This window comes from Amphibalanus amphitrite, unplaced genomic scaffold (assembly GCF_019059575.1).
Source record: "Amphibalanus amphitrite isolate SeventyFive unplaced genomic scaffold, NRLGWU_Aamphi_draft 000509F_arrow, whole genome shotgun sequence".
Taxonomy (NCBI): Eukaryota; Metazoa; Arthropoda; class Thecostraca; order Balanomorpha; family Balanidae; genus Amphibalanus; species Amphibalanus amphitrite.
Window position 1 is genome coordinate 436,997 of NW_024882003.1, and position 26,546 is coordinate 463,542.

Sequence of the window (26,546 nt, forward strand, 5' to 3'; positions counted from 1 at the left end):
AATTTAAGGTTATTTTATTAGAAAGCGATTATTATCTCTTGATTTATGTTTGCGCGCCATAAATCGCCGACCGTTACAGCCCGCAAACAGCTGATTTCCTCGCGAAAATGTTCCCGTGGCTCCTCTGAAACGGCTCTCCTCCAAGCCCATCCAACCTCATCCGAGATTTTTTGGGAGGAGCGACGGGAACAGACCCATAATACCGTGGCCGTACCCGTCCCCAAAGAGCATATTTACGTCTGGACAACGAGTTGCGGGGAAAAGTGCTGATTGTGTTGCAGTTTTAGGAGCCGGTGATTAGGATGGATTTTTGGGTTACTTTTTCGTTCCGATTCATGTATTTCATAGTGTTTGGCTTTTGAATATTTTAGTTCTTTCAGATAAATATTACTTGCCTTACAACTTTTGTAAAAACGTTTCATTTTTTTATAAGCCGACGTTCAGAGTCCTAAAAATACATCAGCACTACAATCATTGTAAACAAACAAATGGAGCACCACTTGGCTCTGTTCCAAGGCCATTTTTTAGTTTATCTGGTGGTTTTCTTGCTCTTGTACGTCGTTTTGTTGGATGTTTTGAATCCCTTAAGATTGACTTAAATCTTTAAGAAGCATGTTGACTGGAAACAATCTGAAGTATCCTGGAGGCTGACAGAGGTCCTGACTACTGAGCAATATCAATATCAAGTTGAACAAGTTATGAAATTTTGGTTGATAAACGCAAGTTGATCGGGTACTCTCTTAGCAGACGTCACCCCAGTTGCCAGATCTAATGGCCAGTTGAAAAATCTAGAGACTTTTTGAAAAGTCTCTAAATGGGCAGGAAAATCACCCCCAGGGGTCAATTAGGGGGCGGGGAACACGAATTTGACACTTATTTTGGCCTAACTCCCCTCCTTCATCCCTTAATCCTCCCTTAAAGGACGGGGCGCGTCAAAAGTGCCTTAAGGATTCGTCTGATCGCCAAAATAAGGAGGGGAGTTAGGCCAAAATAAGTGTCAAATTCGTGTTCCCCGCCCCCTAATTGACGCCTGGGGGTGATTTTCCTGCCCATTTAGAGACAAAGTTCTCTAGATTTTTCAACTGGCCATTAGATCTGGCAACTGGGGTGACGTCTGCTAAGAGAGTACCGTTGATCGGGCTCATATATCAGCAAGAAAAGGTAAAATTAAAAGAGCTTATTGTCCAAAAACAAGCTATAATATTGCAGACCTTGGAGCAATACTGAAGAGCACGCTGAACAGGATCATGCCAGAAAATGTTGACTGATGAGCGCATATTGATGTATTGGTATGAATATTGAATGATAGCTTACAACAGCAAGATAAATTAGTGCTAACTATCAAGTTAAAATCTAGAATGAATGGACTTGGGCAGTTTTACTATGCTTAGATGCTATGCAGATTGTAATGTGCATCAGGTACTCAGAGTCTGGCAAATGAAACATGTGATCATTCCATTGCTACTGGAGGAGAAAGCTTGGATCACTAAATCCACTTTATGTTGATTTTGATGTTAATCATCAGCACTGTATTTCTTGAAAAAAGGATTGTAGTAAAATTGTCAATGTGACAATCCATGCAACGATGTGATCATATCATGTGTTCATAGTCATTCGTGATAGTCATTATTGGTCCAATATACATATGGCAAAGCTCTCAGTCTCAGTGTTTCTTCCTGTGGATGGCCAGCAGTGACTCAGAGCTTAGAAGTATTAGTTTTCTTCACAGGGCTGGGATAAAAAGTACTGAGGGTAATCTTCCACCAAGGAACTCTACTTTGACATGGTATGAGATGTAGGCACAAGTAGGTAGGTGCTCAGTTCCTATAGTCAGTAGTTGTGTATGTTTAGTCGGGTTAGCTTAGATCAGATTGTTAGTTTTTTAATTTGCCGAATGTCCATAAAAATGTGACCTAAGCAATGAGCATACCTGAACCTGACTAACCTGACAGCTGACCTAACCTCAATCATCACACATATTTGCAGCCTACCCAAGACCTGCATGGCAGTAGCACCCAGTTATAGGTAGGTACTCACCCTAACTCAATCTTACCTGCTAACCTTCAACTTGCCAAAAGTTAGCTCACATTGCCAAGCTGTGTCCAGGGAAACAGTCAACTGAGGAACTGGCTCATTGGGTGGCTGGTGTGAGTCTGTGCATTTAAAGTGTTTCTTCTCTGAAGCTGCTCTGCACTGCTGTATGTCATGTTAGATGCTCAGAAAATGTGGGAAATGATTACTAAGCTACTTAAGTGCTTTGTTAATGCTTGAGACATGAACAAGTACAGATCCTGCAGGGTACAGTTATGAGTTAGGTGCTAGGTGAGTATGTTATGTGAATGTGCTGTTCCCTGTTTGACCGTAAGTATACAAACAAGCACAGGGTCACAGTTATATTCAATCTCCACATAAACATACAACAAAAACGGCCATATAGCCTAACTCCGAACACACCACAGATAACTTAAGCCTTTGAAGGCACAAAAATGTTTTGATTAACAGGACAGATTTACAATATATCCTCTGTCCTTGGGGGATCTTGCTGCCAAGTTTAGGTATGATGACTGAACTTCAGGATTGATCAACCTTTTCTTAGCCACTGCTTATATACGAGAAAGACCAAATGCTTGTTTGTTTTGATTACAGGACATGTATACAATATATCCTCTGTCCTTGGGGGATCTTGCTGCCAAGTTGAGGTACGATGACTGAACTTCAGGATTGATCAACCTTTTCTTAGCCACTGCTTATAAACGAGATCAAGACCAAATGCTTGTTTGTAAACTGCGTTGAAAATTTAATGATCCACCTTCAATTCTGACATGAAGGCACAAATGAAATAGTTCCCTCTCCTTTTGGAATACACAAAGCAAAATATTTAATAAATTTTAGTGGATGGACAAGAGCAATTCAAATTAGCATATCTTTCCCTCAAGTCTCTTATACCAGGGGGATGTCGTCCCGGTTCTCCCCATGTATTATTCGCCAATCAGCTTAACACTACCAGTGACGTCACTGGTGGATCGCCAATCGGGGCCGTTCGGCCGGCTGGCCGGGCCGGGCCCGTAAAAGGCCAAGCGCAGACGTTTTCAGAAAAGCGTAAGCCGTATAGATACAGTCGTGGATGGGAGTTTTGCTGTAATTCGGCTCTCCAAGAGTGCATCAGGGTACCCGGATAAAGGCCATAGTGAACCGGCATCTGATAAACCCCGCTCACGGCTTAGCAGCCGACTTCGACCCTTCGCCCTCGTAAAGCACAAAAGCGCTTGCCGATCATCAATCCACCTGCATCTCCTCATCTGCTTACTGCCTATATCGACCAGATACTGCAGCCGTTTTGGAGCGGCTCACGGCCGATAACATGCCGGGCGTGCGCTAGCCGCCGGTGCTAAGCGTTAACCATTGAGTGCCCGTGGCCGACTGCCGCCCCGATGGCGCTGGCCCCCGGCACCGGCACCGGCGCGGCGCCCCTGACCCATGGGAGGGGGGGGGCTGCTAATTAGTTGAGCCGGAATTGGGATAGAAGCCGGTATGGGATTGGGATAGCAACTCAGCGAGACTAAGGGATTGTGTTGTGCCTTCGGTAGGCCCCAAAAATTACCGGTGTAGTGTCCTCAGGGCCGCCGGTTATGAAGCCTTTGGAGGCACTGGTGACTGGTGTGGGCACTCACAGGTAGGTACCGGTGTGAGGCCCTCAGAGGCATTGGTGCGGGGCCCCCCAGGTGCCGCTGTAGGCCCTCTGAGGTGCTAGTGTGTGGCCCTCAGAGGCGCCGGTGAGGGTCCTCACAGTTGCCATTGTGGGTCCTCAGAGACACTGCAGTGTGGGGTCATCACAGTCGGGTGTGGGAGTTGGGACTCTTAGAGCTGCTGGCTGGAACCCTTAATAAGCCGACAGGGGCTCTCAGAGACCGACAAGGGGCCCTCAAGAGGTCTGCGGTGTCTTCAGGAGCCCTGTGGGGTCCTCAGAGACCAGCAAGGTACTCTCAGACGCCGGTGGGGGCCTTCAGAGTCGTCGGTGTGGGGCCCTCAAAAGTCACCGGTGAGTGGCCACTGGCCGTCCGATGCGAAGGTCTCATCTGGGGCCGTCAGAGGCTCCGGCGTTCAGCCCCCAGAGCCGCCGATAAATATATGGCCAAGAAGCACTGGTTTGGGCCTTTGGGACTTCATTCAGGGGTGCCGGTTGAACTCAGAGGTGGCAGTGTGGGTCCCTCAGCTGGGCACCGGTTTGGGGCTTTCACAGCCGCCGGTGAGGGCCCTCGCAGGCGCCGTTGTGGGGGCCATCAACCATTGGTTTTGGGGGTCATCACAGGCGTGTGTGGAACCCTTAGAGCTGCTGGTCCCTGATAGCCGGTAAGGGCCCTCAGAGGTCGCCAATGGGCCCTGAGAGGCCGGCGAGGGGCCCTCAAATGCCGACAAGGGACAATAAAAAGCCGGTGTGTGACTCTTATGGAGAGAAGTGTGGCTATTCGGAGCACATTAAGTGTTCTTTCGAGCCCTGTGGGGCCCTTCTGAGTCAAAAATGCAAGCGTGCACCCTCAGCCGCCAATTGGCGTCGCAGGGCCCCTCGGGCCCGAGAGGCCCCCTGATCCGATGGGGGCACGTGCCCCCTGCCCCCACCCCTCCGGGTGCAGATAGAGAATGCAATCGGCGGTGCGGGACACAACAATTGCAATCGTTCCTTCTCCCGTCGCGAGGTCGCCCATCCGACCCATATCCCAAGATTGTCAACCCTGGGGCTCGGTTCGGCAATGTATCGGCAAGGAAATCAGCTTTAGGTGGGTAAAAAGTTATTAAGAGTCATTAGTTGTCGTTACGTTCAGTAATAACAACGATAAAGTGTCAAATGTACCCGATATACGGCTTGGAGCCGGGCGCCGCGCGGTCTCCACCAGTGACGTCACGCTAATGCTTAGCGACCGGTCCATTGGAAATTGCGGGATGATTCTACCTCTCTTATACGGCCTTGCCTCAAGTTAACTTCTGGCACTGTTGATGAATTACACTGACGCTTATTCGCTTCATATTTTGTAACAAACGCGCTAAAACTGCAATGTAACAGCACTATATGCTTCTTGACAAAATGCAATAATATTAAAAATCAAGCCCTGCTGGCATTCATTCTTGGTGGAAACGTAATTACAAAATATTTTGTAGCAACTATTAAATTCCGGCCGAAAACAGTGCACGGTTTAAAAAAGAATCATTCCAATGACGGTCCATTCTTGCGGTCCTGAAATCGCCACTATTTCCGGCCTCTCCAACGCAACTCGTTGTCCAGACGTAAATATGCCCCCAAAGAATGCTTGAGCTTTGTTCGTAACAGCTGCGCAGGGTATGTCGAATCTTCGCTTGTCCGATTCTTCTTTTAACTTATTAATGACGTCAAATTCAAATAAACCTCTATTTTAGGACACCAAAAGCATTAATTACAGTGAAAAATTAAATCTCAAAAATTTTTGAATTGTTTAAATACCAAAACAAATTTCTTTGAAATAAACAGCATACCAAGAGTCAAAATAGAAATTAATTTGTACTAGTGTGAAGCAGGGGCTCCGCCACAGGGGGGTACGCGGGGGTCCGGACCCCCTCAATAATTTCCATGGGGGGTACAGTACCCCCCAATATTCCGAATACCTGTAACCTTGTTTTGCGTTAGAATGACTAAATCATTCACAGAATGTGTTGAATAATTTAATTAGAATGTGTTAATGGTCGCAAAGCTAAGGAATTTAAGATCTAGAAATGTAGGGAAACACGAAGATGTTGTGACACACGAAGTGCTCAGCAATCGCCGACCTATATTTATGGAAGTGTCATTATTCTACCATTTTGTTATTACTATGAATGCGTTTAAGATTGCTAGGATTAACTTAGCATGCTAGAATTTGGCAATAATTTCGTGAGATGGATCCAGCTTGCAGGACACCTCCTAGACACAACACCCGCCCCAAAAGAGCTTCAAATCGATCTGAGAACCCTCTTTCCATGTGAGATCACCCGATAGTGTGTGTGTGTGGGGGGGGGGGGGTAAGCCGGTCTTTCGAGCACCATACTAGTCTGAGAGCCTAATGCGCTGTCTGATGGCTAACACCGCCCTTGGAGCGCGCAACAGCAGCCTCCTTTCCTTAAGAACGTTGATTTGAGAGGCCGCCATGTCGGTGTCATTGAGCTCCGCTTTTCGGTTTTCGACTCCTCTTGCAAACTGAACCTTTTTTTTTCGGTTCATAAAGCAAAATCCTCGGCGGTACACATGGAGGTCCCCGCTTCAAAATTAGTTAATCCCTATAATATAGACATCATTCTATAGAGAAACTCATGTTTAGTAAGAATAATGTGGTTTCCAGTTATCTGATCGATAATTTTAAGACCAAAAGCTAACTAATCGTATTCTTACCACGATCTCGGTGGAGCCGCACGACGGTCTGTTGTCAACATGTCAATTGTTGTTAAATACCATTACGCAGAAATGTAGTATCTTCATAAAACCCAACACACTAGGGGAACTGTGGGAAACCGGGGTTTTGGGTGGGGGGGGGGAACTATTTTTATGAAAAAGTGATAGATATACACAAATAATTTTGGAATTACGGTTCTGTATTTTTAATTTTTAATAGAAGAGAATTCGGTAATTTTCTTTTTCGGTAAAGCGCCTCACGAGATGCGCCAGATCTGTCGACGAATGATAGCGACTTTTCTGAAAAAGTCTTCAGAAATGTTTCGTTCGTAAATATTTTCGTTCGTGCATTTTCTTTATTTTCGTTTTTTGGTCCGTGCATTTTTTTTTGTCTGTACATATTTTCATTCTTCGTCCAACATTTCTTCGCCTGTACTGTACATGTTTTCGTCTGTGGCCAACTCGTGGCGAAGCAGTGCAGTGCCGAAGGCAATGCCTTAGGAGAGATTACAGGCAATAGTAAATCAAATATTTTTAGGTTAAATGGTTATGTATCTGGCTTCAGGCCGAAGGCCTGAAGCCTGATGCATGACCACTTAACCTGAAAATATTTGATTTACTATTGCCTGCAATCTATTCCTGCAAGTAACTATTTCCTTATCCGGTAGGCAAAAATCAGTAGGTTAGGTTAGGTTAGGTTAGGTTAGGTTAGGTTAGGATTCCTGGTAGGCAAGAATCAGTAGGTTAGGTTAGGTTAGGTTAGGTTAGGTTTCTTAATGCCTGGTAGGCAAAAATCAGTAGGTTAGGCTAGGTTAGGTTAGGTTAGGTTAGGTTAGGTTAGGTTAGGTTAGGTTAGGATTCCCGGTAGGCAAGAATCAGTAGGTTAGGTTAGGTTAGGTTAGGTTAGGTTTCTTTATGCCTGGTAGGCAAAATCAGTAGGTTAGGTTAGGTTTCTAAGCTCGGTAGGCAAAAATCAGTAGGTTAGGTTAGGTTAGGTTAGGTTAGGTTAGGTTAGGTTAGGACACCTCTTTGAATTTCATCGAGTAATAATCGCTTTTCTCAAATTTAAAGTTGTCCGCGCTTTAGACATAACAATTTGAGAACCTTGGTATTGTTTGTCATTTCTGGCTGCGATAAAAAATTGTGCACGCGAAACGCATCTGATATTTTTGCAGCCTTGATTGTTTATAAATTGTGTTCATCCGCCGTAACCAGCATGGCGTCAGCGTCGGTTGCGAGGGGTGAGGTATGTGGTGTTTTGGGGTCAATTTTGCCAGCTTTAAATGGTAAGCTGTTGCATTTTACTGGCAGGGAATGTTAGATAGTTGGATTATAGCATGTTGTGATACTAATTGGATTCATATAATTAAAACGAAAACACTTGGGGACCTCCGTGTTTCCGACCAAATCCTCCCGATAGAATTGTTAAGTTTCCTTTGAACTCTAGAAAAAACGGCAATTTTTCATCGATTTCGGGAGCTGCAGGGGGTGGGGTGGGGGTGGGGGTGAGGGGTAGGGGTGGGGGTGAATTCGCCCAAAATGCCCACCTTGGATCCGCCAGCGAGGTTTTGTGTTTTTGGTCGGACCCCCCCAATCCCAAAACCGTGGCGGAGCCAATGGTGTGAAGGTAGTTGGGTAAATGTCAAGTTTAAGTCCTAAGCAGATTTCATTGATAAATTTTTCATATTATAACAATATTTGACATCCTGAATCCAAAAATGATACTCATATGTCTCGCAAATAAAAGAAAAAAACATAACCAAACCTGACCTAACCTTACCTACTTACCTATAGCCTACCAACCTACAACCTACAAACCTACCCTAACCTAACCTAACCTACAAACCTACCTACCTACAACCTAAAACCTACAAACCTACAACCTAACCTAACCTAAAACCTAAAATTTTTGCTGTTTCATATTCGTACCAACAGCGTCACAATTGTAGTTAGGACCTAAACTTGACATATACCGGTAGTTGTACGTCTGCTATACGTAGCTGCGAATAACAAGGCACGCTTTTGTATATATATAATCCTGATTGTGTCTCTGGTATTGTCTTATAATTGTGTCTTTGTTATTGTGTCTTTGGATCACCTACAAGAGGTAGCGATTTTTATAGCGCATGTGTACTTCCCATCGCCAATTTTGAAATTTTGTGAAAATGTGACAAATGTGACAATGCATTTCGCTGAAGCAGTGGCAATAAAGACCACGAAACTGTCCGATAAAGCCGAGTTATATTGAAATTAAAAGTAATATATTTTAAAAAGAGAGTCATTATTTTTCATTCATTGTTGTAGTGGTTGCCATGGTTACTACTCATGAAGCACAAGTGCGGGCACAACACGTGATTATTTTATGCTTTTTACGTTAGGTAGGGTCTTGCGTTTTACGATTTTTACTACGGGGCAGTAAAGTGTGTTTTTTGCTGTGACTCAGACTGCTGTTTTATTTTGTCAGCAAGTGCTTGACGTTTCACTTTCATCTTTTCATTTTACCGAGGTAATTATGATGATATTTTCAATAAAAATTGATTTTGCTAGGCATAGAAAAAGGAAACAAGTATTTAAATTTTGCATACCCACCAATCTTCCCTTCATTTAAAAGTATTTCCGTGACAATAGCATTTGATTTGCGTTGTTTATTAATTTCATGCCAAACTATAAGTATTTCCTGCTTCTCAGCAGGATAGATATCATGAGTTTTGGGAGGGGACTTTGATGTCAGTTGGCGATCTGTTGCAGGAATCAGGATTGCAAGCCTGAGTGATGGCAGAGACCAAGGCAGAGACTCTCGATGAACTTTCTGAGAAGCTCAGGTCTCAGCTTTTGCTAATTGATGGCAAGCCGAGCGACAAGCTGGCTCGCCGTCGGACACTGGAAGCTCTGCTGAAGGTGGTGGAGGCTGCACCCGTACCCACTGAGGCTGGTAATGCTCCCAGTGACAGCCCGGCCCCAGAGCCTGCCCTGCCCATCACTGAGGTGGTTCAGTGTCTGTCGGACCCGTCGGAGCGGTGCAGGGAGCTGGCAGTGTCCGTGCTGTCGGCCTGGCTGGCGCGGCTGACCGACCGGCGCCCGCTGTGGCCGCCGCTGGTGGCCGCGCTCCGGCAGAGACTGGCAGCGCCGCAGCCGCAGCCGGCTGAGCCGTCGGAGGAGGTGCGTCTGCAGCTGGTGCGGCTCGCCGGGCAGCTGGTGGACTCGGACGGCGCGCAGCTGGCGCCCTACCTGGACCACCTGGTGGCTATATTGGCCGCGGCGCTGGCCGACCCCAGCCCCGACCTCAAGACGGCCGCGTGCCAGGCCACCGGCCGGCTGGCGCGCAGTCTGCCGCGCCACTTTCACCTGCAGAGCGCCTCCCTGGTGCCGCCGCTGCTGCGTAATCTGGCGCACCAGCGGTGGCGCGTCCGCGAGCCCTGCGTGCGAGCACTCGGTGCGTAGGCGTGGCGGGAAGCGGGAGTGGGTGGTAGGGAGGCGGTATCGGAACATGGCGAGAGGGGCCGCGGCGAATATCGGAACAGGCGGGAGAGACCTGTCACTGCGTGCTGATCTTGCACTGTCTCAGCTTTGTCGCTGTTGGACGTTAAACATCTCAGTTGGCTCGGTAACGCTGGCTTCATAACTTATGCATAAATAACTCGTGTATCCAGCGTCCCAAAATTATATTTCGGCTTGGGTGTCGGAGGGGAATATTCGTCACTAGAACGGGGGCTGAGAGTGGAAAAATGCCAGTCAGAAAGGCATAAGGAAGAGCGGAAAACAGGGATCAACAATGTATTTGTGAATGCTAAAAGATGTGGGAGCTGCATTACAAGATAATTGAATCGAAAATGGAGGGAGGTAAAAGGTACCCGCAAATGCTCTTTATTGGTAAAATAAGGAGTGAAAAATTGCTCTGGAAAGTTGGAGGTGAGAGTGGAAAATTATTTTGATTTGGATGTCATTTCCCACCTAAACTGGCAGATTTTGGGACACTGCGTGTATCTACACAAATTATGACATGACGTTCATGAATTTTATCCTCCGAATTTGCGAGAAGGGATCGCCTAGATGCCTAACTTTTTAACTTGCTCGCTGAAAATGTTTTACGAGTTATGCAATTTAGCGATGGTATCACGTCACGCATTGTGCTGCCCTTCCCGCTCGTGCAGGTGACGTGGTGCAGTTTGGTGACAACTCGACCGTTCGTGATGCCGTCTCTCACATGGCCCAGCGGATGTTCGACCAGGTGCCGCAGGTCAGTCATGGTGCAGTAACCGGGAGACATTTATCTCAGTTTAATCAATATCAGAGACTGAATCCTTAGACCAATAAGTGTGTATGGCTGATGCAACTGACGGCGTCTGTTATCTGTGCGAGCAATGACTGACTGTGTATTATTCTGTCTGTATGACAGGTACGAGTGTTGACGTCATTTCTGTGTGTGACAGGTGCGACTTGCGGTGACCGAGGTGGCCGGCCGCTGGCTCGTTGAACTGCCCGATCGGTACTCGTTCTTCGCCAAAATCCTGCCACTTCTGCTGACCAGGTCAGTCATCGTTGTTTACTCGTCCTGACATGACTTCTGGGCTTTGCAACCAGTTTTGTAGTTATGGAGCAAGCAGGATGAAGTATACTTTTACGGCTCTTGATTTAATCAAAAGATGCCATTAATTTAGTGTAGGTATTCGTGTATAGGCTGGTTAACAGTTCTGTCTGATTTTGTCGCGAAACGTGAATATTAGCCCCTTCGCAACTTTATCTTTTGGATAAAAATAAGCTCGAAATGGCTGTCAAATATCGCATCTACATGTTGCTATAGCGGTAGTTCTATTCTAAGCTACTTATATACTCAGTCCTCGATCTTTTTTCATTTTACCGACCTAAAATGACCTGCGATAAAGAACTGCGTCATGAACAAATAATAAATAGATAAATAGTTATGATGACTGGCTATTGTAATAGTAATATTATCATCGAAGAGATTTTGCACCATTTGAATGACTAAATAATAGATATCGATCATTTTCAAATCAAACTTGCTTTGAATAAAATATCAATAAATGTAAGAACCTACATAAAAATGAATGCAAATGAACAAAGCAAGCTACACCATTCGTAGTTTTTTTTTTTTTAGCTAGGTGTTTTAATGCTTGACGTCAAACAGTAGTCATCGCAGGGTGTGCCTTAGCTAGGTGTTAGCTTTACCCACGGCAAATATAGGCTCCAAAAGGCTGCGCTATGCGGAGCACCGCCCGTGACAGCGGTATCTGATCGCGCTTTTCATTGGTCGCCCGTCGCTGGCCAAAACCATCGATGAAGCAAACAGTGTGTGGACCAGCCTCATTGTCTTGTATCGCCGCCGGCCCGGTGGTGCGGGGTTCGGGAATGTGCCGTTGGAGTCGGCCGACGCAGCACCGGGCACCAGGACGTGCCCAGGCTCGGTCTCCGTCCACTCTGACACACAGGCTCTGAACACACATCTGTTCCGTTATCTCGTCCGTCCGTCCGTCCGTCACGATGTCGCGGGTCACCGTGCGCCGTGTCCGCTCGGCCAGCGACGGTGCTCCGTCCGGCACCGAGCTCGGCTCCGGGCGTCTGTCGCTGCTGACGCGGCTGCTGCAGCTCAGCGGGCACGCGTCTCCGCCCGGCTGGCCGTGGCTGATCTACTCGCTCGTCCTCTACCTGGTGCTGACGGCCACTGCGGCCCTGTCCGTGCTGGAGAAGGTGTTGCACGGGTTCGCACTGCGCCAGAAGGGCAGGCGGCCATTCGCTGTGGCGTTCGAGACGTCTCTGTTCGGTGCGCCGCACGCCCTGATGTGGCTCAGTCTGACGGCTACGCTGTGCTGCAGCCGACGCCGGCTCTGGGCCGTGCTGCAGGAGGCGCGCCGACTGCTGGCTGACGCGGCCGTGTTCCCCAGTCACGGCACCAGCGCGCGCCGCGTGCGGTACCAGGAGACCGCGCTGGCCGCCGCCGTCCTGATGCTGGCTATCCTCTCCTTGATGGCGTTCGGTGCGCAGATGAGTCTTTTTCAAGCGTGTTCGTTCTCCACGAATAGATGTCTCTACAAGCTGCCGGTGATTTTCGCAGTAGTGATGTTTTTCATCACTTTCTTTGTGATTCCGATCAAGCTGACACTGCTGGGATGCCTGTTGTCCGGTGGATACCGCATGGTCAACGCTGAACTGAAGTCCATGGCTAACGGCGAGCGCCTGGTGGACGGGATCGCGCTACGACACCTGCGCCTGTACTACCGTCGGCTGAGTCGCTGCTTCGCCGACGGTGTGGGCGCCATGAACGCCGAGCTGTCGCTGTCCATGTTCACCGGGACCGTCTGCCAGATCATGTTCTACCTCTTCCTGATGGCCTGCCTCAACGACGGCGAGCTGATGAAGCAGCTGCCGGTCGTCAGTGTCATGCTCGTGACGACGCTGATGACCCTGCTGCCGCCCTGTCTGGTGGGACAGCGCCTGCTGGACCGCACCTCTGTCACCCGCGACCTGCTGCTGGAGCTGGACTCGCGCGAGCCGGACGTGGTGCACGAGGTGGCCCAGTTCTCCGGCACCGTGCGCCGCGACCTGGACAAGACGGCCCACCTGAGCTTCTACCGGCTGGAGCTGTCCACCGTGCTCTCCATCACCTCCACCATCCTCACCTACGTCATCGTGCTGGTGCAGTTCTACGTGACGGAGCAGGGCCTGCTCGACCCGCCCGGCTCCCTGCCGGAGCTCCGTAACGCCACTCGCCAGCTGGACGGCTGAGGGTGGCTGATCAGTCGTGTCGCCGGGCTCGAGGACCCCGAGCACTTCTTCTTATGCGTGCTGACGCAGTTTAAGAATCGTAAACAAGAGTCATAAACCTCTCCTATAATGTGTTTTGTTGAGTCGTGTATGTGAAATACACATCCGGAGTAAAATGGAACTGTTTTAAAGCTTTCTGTTGCATTTGAATAATACAGTTCACCGCAGCCTCTCGTGTTCCTCTGCTTGCGGGTTGATGTCAATAATTTGAGCTAAGAATTGCTGACTAGGCTAAGTATTTATCAAACATCTAAATTTGGGTTCTAGACATTGACGCGGTACGGACATTTTACTTACTTGTTACTCACGAGTCACGTAATCGGCAGTTGAGTCCGGAGCGAGCATCTGCCAAGGGGTCTGCATAGAGCGGCATAATGTTTTGCAATGGGCGGCGTCATGTATGCCGGATAAAGGCGTTACGTTTGACGCTTTGAGGACCCGCTGGTGTCTGTTAATCATTTATTTATCAAGGCATAAGTTTGGCTCTCCCGAGCCTTGTTTTTGTTTGGCAGTGTGCCTTGATCTCTGCCCTCCCCGTCAGTTTGCTCCTAGCCTTTGTTTATTTAAGACCCTGCCAGCGTATACCTATCTGTTTTGATTCATCCACAAGCTGTAAACATGGTTTTGCCTCATCATCGTTTTGGCACCCGAGTCCCTTAAGCCTTACCATTGTGATAGTGGCAGTGTCTTTCCCACCCTGCGAACGGGCTCCACGGCACGTCCCGGTGTGTTGGGACCCCCCGCTCCAGACGCTGACTCAGACTGCCATGATCCGGTCACGGGGCGGTAGCGGGGGACAGTCACGGGTCTGTCGCGACCGGCGCTGCGCCGTTTTTCTGGCCCCGGCCGGCCGGCCGGACGCCGACCGTCCGGTGCTCTATCGGGCCTCGTGCCAGCCAATCCTGCCGGTCTGCGGGCGGCGCCGCGCTGTGGCGCAGTCAGCCGCCGGCCGCGGCTCGGTGTCGGTAGTCGGGCTGTGTAGGTGCGGTCGTGCTCGGCGTCCGCTGGGAGTGAGAGATCCGCCCGCCGCCGGTATGACGCTGTTCTGGCCTCGCTGGCTGACGGCGCTTCTGGTCGGGATAGCGGCGGCAGCGGCCGGCCCGACACCGCTCGAGTGTCCGCTGCCGGACGGCCCCGGCTCGGCGTCCCCGGCCGTGTGCGCCCGCTACACCGCCTGCGTGTGGACCGGGACCAGCTGCCGACTGACGGACCGGGTCGGCTACCGCGTCCAGAAGACGGCGGGCAACAGAGGGTCTACCCGCCACCTGAGGCTCACCAAACTCACCGATGCCACACTGTTCGGTGGTGATGTTCAGGAGCTCGCACTGACCGTCACGAGATACGATCGACAGAGGATGAGACTCACGGTGAGTTGGATAGGTCATGTCATGAGTTGCATGTTGTACTTATGAGTTTGCACTAAACATTTTCATTGCATTGAAATGAGAGAAAACCATTGCAGAATGAGAATGTGAATATTTTTCTCTTCAATTCACTAAGCTCAGATGGCAAGTGGATATCAAAATCGCTGCATTTCTACTTTCGAGCTCCTACTTGACCTCTTATTAAAACTTATGTCAATGCTTTTAGGACTTATATCGAAATCCGTTTTTCACCGAGTCGTCCTGTTGCAGTTCCGCGACTCGGCGCGGCCGCGGTACGAAGTACCGCTGGCTCTGGACCTGCCCTCACCTGGCGTGCGGGCTCCCCGACGAACGGAGTATGGGATCCACCTGCCCGGCCGGCGCTCCCCGGAGCCGTTCTCAGTAGGCGTCTCTCACGCCGGCCGGCACGCGCTGCGAGTGCTACCCCAGCTGACGTACAGCGATCAGTTTATCGAGGTGACTCTGCAGCTCGCTGCTCAGGATGTATACGGCATGGGAGAGAACAACCACGACAGTTTCCGGCACGATCTAGATGCCGCGATCACGTGGCCCATCTTCGCTCGAGACCACCCGCCAGAGAGTGCCCGCGAAAACCTGTACGGCGCGCATCCGTTCTTCGCTGCCATCGAGGACGACTCGGGGCGCAGTTTTGGGGTGTTATTCCTCAGCAGTAACGCCATGGAGTACAAGGTGTTTCGTCTGAACGGCACGGCTGCGGTGACGTTCCGAACCGTCGGCGGTATCCTCGACATGTGTCTGTTCTTCGGCCGCTCGCCGCTGGAGGTGCTGCGTCAGTATCACCTGACCATCGGCCGGCCGGCGCTGCCCTCGTACTGGGCGCTCGGCTTCCAGCTGTCTCGGTTCGGCTACCGCGGTACCGACGACATCCGGCGGATCCACGCGCGGAACCGCGCCGCTGGTATACCCCAGGACGTCCAGTACTCGGACATCGACTATATGGACACCCGGCGCGACTTCACCGTGCAGCCTAAGCAGTTCGGGGACCTGGCGAAGCTGGTCGGGGAGCTGCGGGGTGAGGGTGTCCACCTGGCGCTGATCTACGACCCCGCGCTGGCCATTGACTTTGGCAGCTACCCGCCCGTGGACCGCGGCGTGGCGGCGGACGTGTTCGTGCGGTGGTGCAACAGTAGTCTGGTGCCACCAGACCAGTGTGTCGGCTGCCGCGACTATGTGGTCGGCTACGTGTGGCCGCAGAACAAGACCCTGTTCCCGGACTTTTTCCAGAGCGCGACGGTCAGCTGGTGGACGGATGAGATGCGGCGGTTTTCAGAGATGGCCGGTGGACCCGACGGCTTCTGGATCGACATGAATGAACCGTCGAACTTTGGCACGAATATGGATAAACCCTTCAACTGGCCTAACAACCTTCCACCGTGGAGTCTAAAATGTCCGCAGAATAATATCGATAGCCCGCCTTATCCCACTATGTATGTGAGAGATCCTGACAACGAAAGCAAGCGCCTGTCGGATAAAACTATCTGCATGTCAACTAAGCACATCAACGATGTCTTTCCTGCTCCGTTTACTAGACCTGCATACCGTCACCCAGGATCTAGTGAAAGAAGGCACCGAGGACACCGCGCCTGGAGGAAGCATTCCCTTGCCAACCAGCCACCGCAGGATCGTCAGGAGCTGCTCCACTACGACACGCACAACCTGTACGGCTGGTCGGAGACGCACGCCACGCGCCGGGCGATGGACGTCGTGCTGGGTGGCCGCCGCGGTCTGCTCGTCGGCCGGTCCACCTTCCCGGGCGCCGGACGGTGGGCGTCGCACTGGTTCGGCGACAACACGGCGCGCTGGAACGACATGCACCGCTCCGTGGTGCGCATGTTCGAGTTCGGCATGTTCGGCATCCCACACGTCGGTGCGGATATCTGCGGCTTCAACGGCAACACCACTGAGAACCTGTGCCTCCGCTGGATGCAGCTGGGAGCGTTCTACCCGTTCTGTCGCAACCACAACACTGACGACGGGATCGAACAGGACCCGGCCGCCTGGCCGTCAGTAGCAGCTGCCTCTCGTGACGCCCTCGGTCTGCGGTACCGCCTTCTGCCGTACCTGTACACCCTGATGTACCACGCCGCTGCGTTCGGCGCCACAGTGGTCCGACCTCTGGCCTTCGAGTTTCCAACTCATCCGGAGCTGCGCGGAGTGGACACTCAGTTCCTCTGGGGCAGTGGTGTGATGGTGGCTCCGATTCTCTCGGAGCAGAGCCAGACGCGAGTCCAGGTCACCTTCCCTCCCGGAGACTGGTTTGACCTGCGGAACGGCTCCTTGGCACACTCGTCTAACGTCACGACTGCAGTGACCTACTATGTGCCGCTCTCGCAGATGATCCCGGTGTTCGCTCGAGGCGGCGCCGCGCTGCCGATGCAGCCAAACGCCTCCACCACTGCGGAGAGTCGCCGCGGCGCCTTCTGGCTGGGCGTGTTCGGCCGGCGCGCGCGCGGAGAGCTCTACTGGGACGATGGCGAGTCGAGCGACTCCCTGGACAGCGGCCACTTCTACCACTGCTTCTTCCACTTCTCCGGCGGCGTGCTGAAGACGCTGGTGGACAGCGCGCAGACGCAGTGGATGGAGACGCCGCTGCTGCAGCGGATCATGTTCCATGGCGTGCCGAAGCCGGCCTCGGTGACTGCCGACGGTACGACCGTGCCCGCGGCACAGATTCGCTATGAGAGCGGGGTGCTCACTGTCACTGTGCAACTGCACATGGGCAAAGACCATGTGGTACAGCTGTATCCGGGCAAGGAGTCCGTGCCGTAATCCAATTGGGCTGATTGAAGCTGTGAAACTTAAATGTTAATTTTGTGGGTCTGGCATCAGTAACAATTGACTAACCGGTGACCGAACATAATTACATGCATCAGCTCGTCATGCGGAATGCGAGCGAAAATGTATTGTATCACTACTCGCCGCAAGAGATAAGACGTTGTTCTGTCCGTTTACGCACAGGTATGGAACGTTGCTATGCTTTTTCCCTGGTGTTTTACGAGAAACGTTATCCATGCTGATTGCTCTGCCTCTGTCATATAACTGTCCCGTATAGCGAGATTGCTACTGGCGAAACTAGAACAAGGGTTTCTCAATAAACGTATTGCAAACGGTACCCATTGTCTTTCTCATATTCCAGTCGTCTTGCTTTTATTCTGACGGTGCACCTGCTTGCTTGTCACAGAAATTGATCAGGTTGTCCCCGGGACACGTTCACTCACAGTGCCAGGTACTGTTCTTCGGACCTCGTCGCCCTTTTCGTTGTTGAGCGACGAGTAAAAAGAGAGAAATGAATCTGGCAGAAAGTTAAAGTGATCTGCATCCTTCTTTCAGTGTGTTACTTTTTATTCCTTAGTTTTAGACGAAATGTTCCAAGGGGTTAAATGGAAATATGCCACGCTTGATATTGATTCGATGGAGCAGCCGATGGTTCTCCGCAGCAAATTGTTTCCCCGAATCCCTCGAATGATATTGCACCCATTCATCATAAAATGACAGGTGTCTCCCATTCCATTATCGTATAGATATTTTCCCTATCGGCTGTGAATTTGATCAGTTTCTGCGATACCATTGCCGCTCTAGACCTCGCGACTGCCGATGCTCTCGGTGATGGATAAGGCATGGGCCATGGGTCACAATGATCATAATGAACAGCTTCAAGATCGTACGAATTTCATCATGGTGCATGGAAATATGTGACTCGATGTTGGTGTGCCTTTATTCCGGTCGCCTAGGCGCGGAACGCAAACTTCAGGTCTACCTTTGCAAAGGCTTGTTTTACGTCATGTGCGTCTTTTGGGCCAGAGTGCAAATACGTTCCCAAAAGGCGTTCTCTACTCCAATAGGGTGGTACGGCAAGTCTGAAGCATCTTGACAAACCATCTATGCATCAATTGATCCCACGTATTTGTCAATGTTGACGGCCTGCGTCGATCAACGTCGACAATGGCCCAGTACCTATGGCAAGTAGAATAGAACACTTGTTGACGTTATTGACGTTTGCCCGAAGTTTGAAGAGCGCGGTCTGAAAGTTTTGAAGGTTGAAAGAAAGCTTTCGAAGATCGGTGGTTTGCTAGCACAAAAACTCGGCCTGCCGACAGATCGCTGAATTGATGAGCAGAGAGGGCGGGGCCATTGTCTGGTACCATTTGGGGTTATGAATGGGTACTAATTAAAGTCGTTTTTAATGTCACTTCGTAAGGATATAGGGCGAGGCCAAAGAGACGGATCAGTATTATTGTATCACCATTTTTCTCTTCATTCCTGAGGTTAGCGATCGTGCTTGGTAATGTGTTGTAGGGCTCTGAGCTTGTGTGTGGGACGACTGCATACCAAAAGATGTTAGTACATTTACGAACCTTTACCTGACCTTAGCAATGGCAGTTTATTCCGTATAAGCTGCACGACTTATGCTATCAACGTGTTCACCAGGTGCCCAAGACTGGCTTCCTCAGCTGCACCGCCGTCTCCCCATTACGCTCACCACTCCCTCCCCTCGCATGCACTCCGTGTGTTATCGGTCGCCCACACACACCCGCTTACTGTTCCAGCCTGCGGGACGGCGCCGCCTCCGTCAGTGAGCGAGCCGAACAGCTGTGGGAGGAGGCCGGCCGGCAGTACCTCGCCGAGAACGAGGAGGAGAACCGGCAGCTCATCAACTACCCGGCGCCGCCCCCCGACGGCTACCCGGCTCAGTGTAAGTATCCTCCCCTCGACGGATACCCGTCTCAGTGTCAGTATCCTCCCTCTGACGGCTACCCGGCTCAGTGTCAGTATCCCGACGGATACCCGGCTCAGTGTCAGTATCCTCCCTCTGACGGATACCCGGCTCAGTGTCAGTATCCTCCCTCTGACGGCTACCCGTCTCAGTGTCAGTATCCTCCCTCTGACGGCTACCCGGCTCAGTGTCAGTATCCTCCCTCTGACGGCTACCCGGCTCAGTGTCAGTATCCTCCCTCTGACGGCTACCCGTCTCAGTGTCAGTATCCCGACCGCTACCCGGCTCAGTGTCAGTATCCTCCCTCTGACGGCTACCCGGCTCAGTGTCAGTATCCTCCCTCTGACGGCTACCCGGCTCAGTGTCAGTATCCTCCCTCTGACGGCTACCCGTCTCAGTGTCAGTATCCTCCCTCTGACGGATACCCGGCTCAGTGTCAGTATCCTCCCTCTAACGGCTACCCGGCTCAGTGTCAGTATCCTCCCTCTGACGGCTACCCGGCTCAGTGTCAGTATCCTCCCTCTGACGGCTACCCGGCTCAGTGTCAGTAGTACCAACGGCTATCCGCCTCAGTGTCAGTATGATTACTTTCGATTTCACATGATTAGTAATGGTTACTCGTTTTTTTCTTATACCCGTCGCTGCCTATGTTTAGCGCCCGGCGCCTGTATCCCTCCGTCCTCCCTGACGTTTCCCCTCCCCCCACTCACAGACTCTCGGCCGCCGCTGGGCTGTCGGCTGCTGGCCCAGCGCTGTTTCTGCACCCTGCTGCCGGGCGCGCTGGCCGACCTCACCGACTGGGTGGCGCCCACCCGATTGAAGGTGGCCCAGCTGCTACACGTGCTGGTACTGCACCAGGAGACGGCCGTCACCCAGCACCTGCAGAAGCTGGTGCCGCCGCTGACGGCAGCGCTGGGGGATGATGAACAGGAGGTGGTGCACTGGGTGAGTGGTGGGAACGGGAGGGGAGAGAATGTTGTGTGATGGGTGTTAGAAGGGAGGGGAGAGAGGTAAGGATAGGGGCAGAGGTCAGTCAGATGTGATAGACATTAGACTGGGCTAGTGCTACACGGCAGGAGGGAAAGTTCCAGTAGTGGACGGGGACGATGGTTTGATGGGCCATTCTCGGATTGGGTGAGCGGCGATATATTGGAGAATCGCATGCAAGCTTCCTTACCGAACTATTTGACCTTCCCATTCCCCGGCAGTTTTCACTTTGAGCCGGTCTGACGGCACCTTGTCACAGGTGACTAGGACGGCAGAGCTACTCGGCTGTTTCGTCCCGGACTCGGCGCTCACTGAGGTGGTCCTCAAACCCATCACCGGCGAGGGTGAGTGAACGAGACAATGTAGAGTACTGCCGAGGGGCTGCGGTGGTCTTCTGAGACAGAACATATACTAAGCAGGCAGCCTCAGGCAAGGCCGGTTGTCTGGCTCACTAAGTGTTAACGATATACAGTTGAAACGATGATGGCCTACATGTGATGAGCTATCACGTTTTCCGTTCCGACAGCATCTCCGCTTCGTTACGAAGCCTACCAGTCAGTTGTCATGATCGCGGGACGTAGGTTATGTTTCCCGATCGGTTTCCAATATAATTCTCTGTTCTACTAAACCCCTTTCAACCCCTTCCCCAGGCGCGTCCACGGGTCGCCAGCTGCTCCTCCTGGCCGCCTGTCTGCGCGGCCGACCTCAGCGCCACCTGGTGGCCGAACAGGTGGCCGAGACCGTCAGCGCACGAGACGTCTGTCAGTCACACGAGGTGAGTGGTGTGGTCACAGACGGCCTGTCGAAAAGTGAGCATAAAACTAACAGACCGTGATTGCTGCTAGCCTCAGAATATTCATCCCTTATCGGTTAGCCTTGCTGGACAGTGAGCAACATTCTTGAGACAGTGCAGTCTCGTCGTCAATGCTCGTTAGCGCAGTATCTTGTTTTAGGGAGAGCCCTGTCTGTGCCCTGACCGTGCCTTGTCCGTACCTTGCCATACCAGCTAGAAAGTCTCCCACTGGGTGACTGACACGGACTCTCCTCACCAGCCGGAGCGTCAGCGGGGCCTGCTGGCCGCCCTGCCGGAGTCGGACCCGTTCCATAGTCACATACTGCCCGTGCCTCCACTGAGTACCGACTGTCTGTGTGTCCGTCTCCTCACCAGCCGGAGCGTCAGCGCGGTCTGCTGGCCGTGACGGCCGCGCTGCTGGACTCGGGCCCGGACCTACCGACCGGCGCCGTACCGCCCCTGTTCGCCCTCCTGGTCACCGTGGCCGGACACGCTGACACAGAGAGCGAGACGGCGGACACCGCGGCGGCGCTACTCTCCCGTCTGGCCGAGGTGGCCGGCCGCTCTGAGGCGGCGCTCCTCTCCGAGCTGGGCCCGCCGCTGCTGCAGAGACTGGCTGAGGATGCCGAACTGTGGACGGCAGCCAGTTCGGACCTGCTCACGCTGCTGGCCCTGCTACGGTGCTCCGGTGAGTCGGCCGTGTCGTGAGGTGGTTGGAGGGTGAGGAATGGCAGTAATTGACAACATTGTGGTGCAAGTACGCACAGAGGGAGGTTATATGTGACCATACTTGTTTTTCTGGTGTATTAGGTTATATGTAGCAATACTGTTGTTTGTTATCTGACATCAAGAACTTTCTAAATAAGCGACATGAGAGGGGTGCCGTTGACGCTGACGCGTCAACCTCGCTCTTACGCGTCTGACGCTCTTATATTCCCCAGCGAGTCCGCCGGAGCCGCTGCCGTGTCTGTGTCTCATATGTCGTGTTTTCCCCAGCGAGTCCGCCGGAGTCTGTGCTGCGCCCGTCGCTGCCGGTGCTGGCCGCCTGCTGCCGCCCGGACCGTCCGGCCCCGCTGCGGCTGGCCTGCTTCTCCCAGCTGTGTCGGCTGGTGACCGTCTGTCCGCCGGCCGTGATCCGGCCGCTGCTGCACAGCGTCACTGACGGTGAGCGGGCGGTACTGTTGACTCGGCGGAAAGGAAAGCACCTCTAGTTGTATATGTTGTTATTAAACTAGCTCCCAATAAAACTATAAAGCTGGTGTCAAAACAACGTTTTTACACGTTACACAGAAAGCACCTCTATAAGTGCGATGCGTTGTTTACGGTACTCATTTTTTTTTTTGTAGATTCTGCTTTGTTTTCTGCTCGTTCAAGCCTCGGTTACATGTTTGAGCATTTGTCGAATAGGAAGTTATGAAATTAGGAACATAGCATGTTTGGCTCGATAAAAGATAGAATATGGTCATTAGGAACGAATAAAGAATGAGTCCGATAAGGGCCTTAGCTTAACCTATAATCGTCGTTGCTGTCCCCAGATATCGTGGCGCCAAGCCTGGTGTGGCACCCGGGCCGGTCGGACGCCGCCATCCGCACTGCTGCCCTCGCTCTGCTGCTGGCCGAACTACAAGTACCAGAGCTGGCCGCCGCGGAGCTGACGGCCGACCATGAGAAGCTGCTCACAGCCGTGGTTGGTGCGTACGGTGGTCGGAGTGTGGCCCGGGCAGGGACGACGATGGAATATGTATCATGGGGATATTGGGATTTGTTCGATAGTTTGCCGAGTCTGGTATTTGTCAATATCAAAGCCGTGCCATGCTGTGCATGTCTGGAAGCCGATTGCACCGTGTTAAAGTGTCTGACTCTCAAACAGAGTGGCCACTCGATGAATGACTAAAATGTACTCACTCTGTCCATTTCAGGTCTTTTGGAGGACGAGAGCCGCAAGACCCGTCTGTTCTGCGCCCGTGCTATCCGCTCGCTGTTATTACTAACCCTGCCCGGGTCGCTGCCGGTGCAGCTGCTCCACAACACTGCCACTGGTCAGTAGGTGACACACGGGTGCGGTAGCACACCGGTTAACGCCGGGAATATACGGCGTTGTCCTGGCATGTGCTCTTATCATGTTAATACAGGTCGGTCGGAGATTTATGATGTTATCCCACTTGATTACTTACCTTTATGAGAAATTTTACGTTAACCTTTGGTAATGTCCCGAATGAATTACTGTGTGACGTACATTTTACGTCATAATTTTAATGTAAATGTCTATCATTCAGACAATGTTTTATCCCTGTATTGGCTCCCTGCCGTCCCCAGAGCTGCTGAAGCGGCTGGACGACACTGACGGCGAGGTACGGCTGTGCGCGGCCGGCGCGGTGCCGGCCCTGGTCACCGCTCTGGGACCCGACTACTGCGGCCAGCAGTGGCGCGGGCACGTCGAACACTTTGCGCAGACGCTGTTCGTCTTCCTGGATGACGCCGACGAGAGACTACAGCAGCTGGCGTACGGTGAGTGAGCTGCAGGTTCAGCCTGCGATGTTGGTGTAAATTATGGGAGGGTTCGCTCCGCAGTTGGTTGGGTGCTGCTTTGAGGAGTCTGGTGTTTCAGAACAAAGTGAAGTATGAGTTGAGTGTTGTGTATTGGGAAGTGCCTTCTGGCGTCAACATTGCAATCTTACCAGGAAGTTTGTCACTGCCATGTTTTCTCGATTGTGCTTTTCCGCTTCCTTTCGTTGTCCGCTGTTGACGGTGTGTTTCGGCGTGTGTCCGGCAGAGGCGCTGCTGTCGGTGGGCCGTCTGAACGCGGCGGTGGTGTGTGAACAGACCAACGTACACCGGGACAAACAGCGCAGTCCGGCGCGCTGTGACCAGCTGCTGCGCGCGCTGACACCGGCCGGCGCGGGGGGACAGTGACCGGGCCCGGCGGCCGGCGCGGGGGGAGAGTGACCCGATCCGGCGGCCGGCGGGGAGGGACAGTGACCCGACCCGGTGGCTGGAGTGGACTGAGGGAGAGAGTGGTGATTAGAGCCCAGTAAAATCACCAGGGCGATGACTGTCGCTGTCGGTCGGAAAAATGTCCGATAGTCAGCGGGCCGAGGCTGTCCATTCCGTCAAACAACCGTTCCGCCTGAGCTGCCGCCGCTCGGTAGCTTCCATCCGTCCATTGTATCTCCGCCCGGCCGGCGATATCCACTAGTCAGACAAGTAGCAATAAACAAACACTGCCGAACAGTCGGCGTTGCAGCCTGCAGGCCGCGTGCACTCCGCTCTTACGCTCGACCGTCGACGTCACATGTGTCAGTGACGTGTGTGCGCCGAGCTGGACACGGGCCAGAGATCGCTTCCAGTGTGCTCGCCCGTCACGCGGACTAGTGTGGTGTTCTGCAGTTTTGCCGGTGCTGTTTTATGTCCAGTTGGTGAGTCCGGCAACGCTGCGAGCATGTTTAGGTACGTTTTACAGTTCAGTGATATTTTCATTGTGTATTATTTATACGCCATTCATCATTAAATGTTTGATTCGTGAGCGAATGTTTGGAAAGAGAAGGTGTTTTCAAGTGAAAGTAACGACACTGGGATCGTAATTAATCAGCACATCTGCTCTCTTATAGTAAAGAAGAGGCAAAGAGTCAAGCCAAGAGTGGCGCTGTCCAAGCTGACGGAACGATGGTAATGAGGTGCATGGATACGTTTGAATTCAAAGTGCAAGAATCTTTAGGCGGTATTGTATTGCAAATCGTGTGTTCTTAGGGCAGACCAGTGAGAGGGTAAAGCCCGAACATAATTTGGCAAAACCAAAGGAATAAAGAAATGACATTCGTGACAGGATACGTCAAGATTGCTTGGCTTTACCAAGATTACTTTACTACTCGGCTTTACTGCTAAGTCGCCACCTAAAAGTTAGAAGCAATATGGCAGCTTTATTACGATGCAATATTAGCGCAGTAGTGACAAAACATTTTATTCTATTTATAGTTTGCTTTGCGCACAAATCACTATCCGCAGCTTCTAATGGTCATCTTTCGTCATCATCAGAAAACACATGAATATGATTTGCGTATTTCTGCTCTTAATGTATTCTTAGAACCACAGATAACAGTAGTACTGGATTGGAAACAGGATTCCGTGGCTGCAGTAAGAGGCCGAAAACAGAACCGAATATTTCGTGCCCAGACTTCGATATCTTCTCACACAGGCAAACAAAAAATTGGTTTATGTGAATGAAACTCATTAAGAAGCAATCTAGCCGTGCTCGTGTTTAGTGCTGCATTTTTGCATAATGGCAATTTATTTTACTAAACATTGCTGGTTACACTTTCCTCGCCGTGGTGAGGGAACGTATGCCACTGATTTGATTATACTGATTTCCCACTCTCATCCACAAAAAGTACTTGTACATGGGAGTTTGATCTCTTTATTTACATGCTAATCGACACCAGTCCTGTCACAACAAACCATCCAAACGTCACAATTCAAACCAACGTCACAAAACACCCCTTCAAGTGTCACTTCGCTTCGCCTGCCCTCCCAATTTCATCAGCGACCTTACTTCCCCGCCTTACATCTTCTTGACCCTGCTGAGCTTTGGCCTCTTGTCGCTCCTCGATCGGGTTGCACCTGGGGTGCAACCGAATTGCCGCTGGGGTGTCTGCTTCCTGACTTTCGATGGACAGGCACGGTCTTGAGTGTCTGCCTCATTTATCAGTTACCATGTTTCCACACTTTCCAGCAAATAGATTGAAAACCGTCGCATACATCTCTGGAAGGAGGCTCCTAAGGACGTCGTGGCTATCATTGCAAACGACTTCCGGTCAGTTCGACATCCCGGTTTAGGACTATCTTCGTCACTTCTTGGTTGATCGCAGACCAGCAGCTGGTTCCTGTTAGCTTTCATCTTCGGCAGTTGCCTCCAAATATGGCAGATCCTCACGGTGAGGTCGATGTCTTCCTCGTCTTTCTCCAGTCGTACCTCCAGCGGCGTAGCCCCAAGATAGATCAGCAGGCTGGCGGAGGCACCGTACTTGTTACGCCTGGTGGCCGAGCGTGCCAAGGCGCCAGAGCTGTGTCCCAGGGAGGCCTTGGCGCTGTCATCCAGGTCCTCCATTTCAGTGGATTTCGCCACCGCGGCCACTGGCTCCTGGATGACAAGAGCACCATCCTGCTGTCGCTCCTGCTGTGATGCTGATGGTGCCATTCGGGCGGAGGCGTCGGCGGGGCTGAAACGTGACCAGTGACCACCATCTGAGGCCCTTAGTTCGACTTCGGAGTACCGCCTCATTCTCCAGGAACTGTCGGACACTCGACCAGTTGTAGTTGCCACCTGATAGCTGACATTGTCATTCGTTAAGAACGCATCGGTCTGGTCTTTCATAACCTGCTTCTGGTGTGAGTGGCGTGCGGATGCCATGGCTAGTTTCGCTGGCCGCTCGTGCACAGGGGGCATCGCGTAATCCACGCTGGTCAATACTGACAGGA

The 26,546-nt window shown here is 51.7% G+C and overlaps 2 protein-coding genes across 2 annotated transcripts; both read left to right on the forward strand.

Moving 5' to 3' along the window:
* The first annotated feature begins 8,806 nt into the window (after window positions 1-8,806).
* LOC122392974 (dynein axonemal assembly factor 5-like) lies at window positions 8,807-24,597 on the forward strand. Its single transcript, XM_043388379.1, has 14 exons — window positions 8,807-8,900; window positions 9,143-9,827; window positions 10,546-10,631; window positions 10,825-10,922; window positions 19,128-19,273; window positions 20,007-20,239; window positions 20,541-20,625; window positions 20,932-21,056; window positions 21,450-21,762; window positions 22,071-22,238; window positions 22,610-22,765; window positions 22,994-23,113; window positions 23,391-23,582; window positions 23,848-24,597. The coding sequence occupies exons 2-14, from the start codon at window positions 9,167-9,169 to the stop codon at window positions 23,985-23,987; spliced, it is 2,523 nt and encodes an 840-aa protein (XP_043244314.1). The 5' UTR covers window positions 8,807-8,900; window positions 9,143-9,166; the 3' UTR covers window positions 23,988-24,597.
* On the forward strand, window positions 14,018-17,689 carry LOC122392973 (maltase-glucoamylase, intestinal-like). Its single transcript, XM_043388378.1, has 2 exons — window positions 14,018-14,541; window positions 14,809-17,689. The coding sequence occupies exons 1-2, from the start codon at window positions 14,209-14,211 to the stop codon at window positions 17,347-17,349; spliced, it is 2,874 nt and encodes a 957-aa protein (XP_043244313.1). The 5' UTR covers window positions 14,018-14,208; the 3' UTR covers window positions 17,350-17,689.
* Window positions 24,598-26,546: the final 1,949 nt, after the last annotated feature.

What these genes read in the sequence shown, in the direction of transcription:
- LOC122392973 (XM_043388378.1), top strand. Translation starts at nt 14,209, where the DNA reads ATGACGCTGTTCTGGCCTCGCTGGCTGACGGCGCTTCTGGTCGGGATA. An exon ending in GACAGAGGATGAGACTCACG is followed by an intron (nt 14,542 to 14,808) that starts GTGAGTTGGATA and finishes GTCCTGTTGCAG; the next exon opens with TTCCGCGACTCGGCGCGGCC.
- LOC122392974 (XM_043388379.1), top strand. Translation starts at nt 9,167, where the DNA reads ATGGCAGAGACCAAGGCAGAGACTCTCGATGAACTTTCTGAGAAGCTC. An exon ending in CAAACCCATCACCGGCGAGG is followed by an intron (nt 20,626 to 20,931) that starts GTGAGTGAACGA and finishes CCCCTTCCCCAG; the next exon opens with GCGCGTCCACGGGTCGCCAG. An exon ending in ACTACAGCAGCTGGCGTACG is followed by an intron (nt 23,583 to 23,847) that starts GTGAGTGAGCTG and finishes TGTGTCCGGCAG; the next exon opens with AGGCGCTGCTGTCGGTGGGC.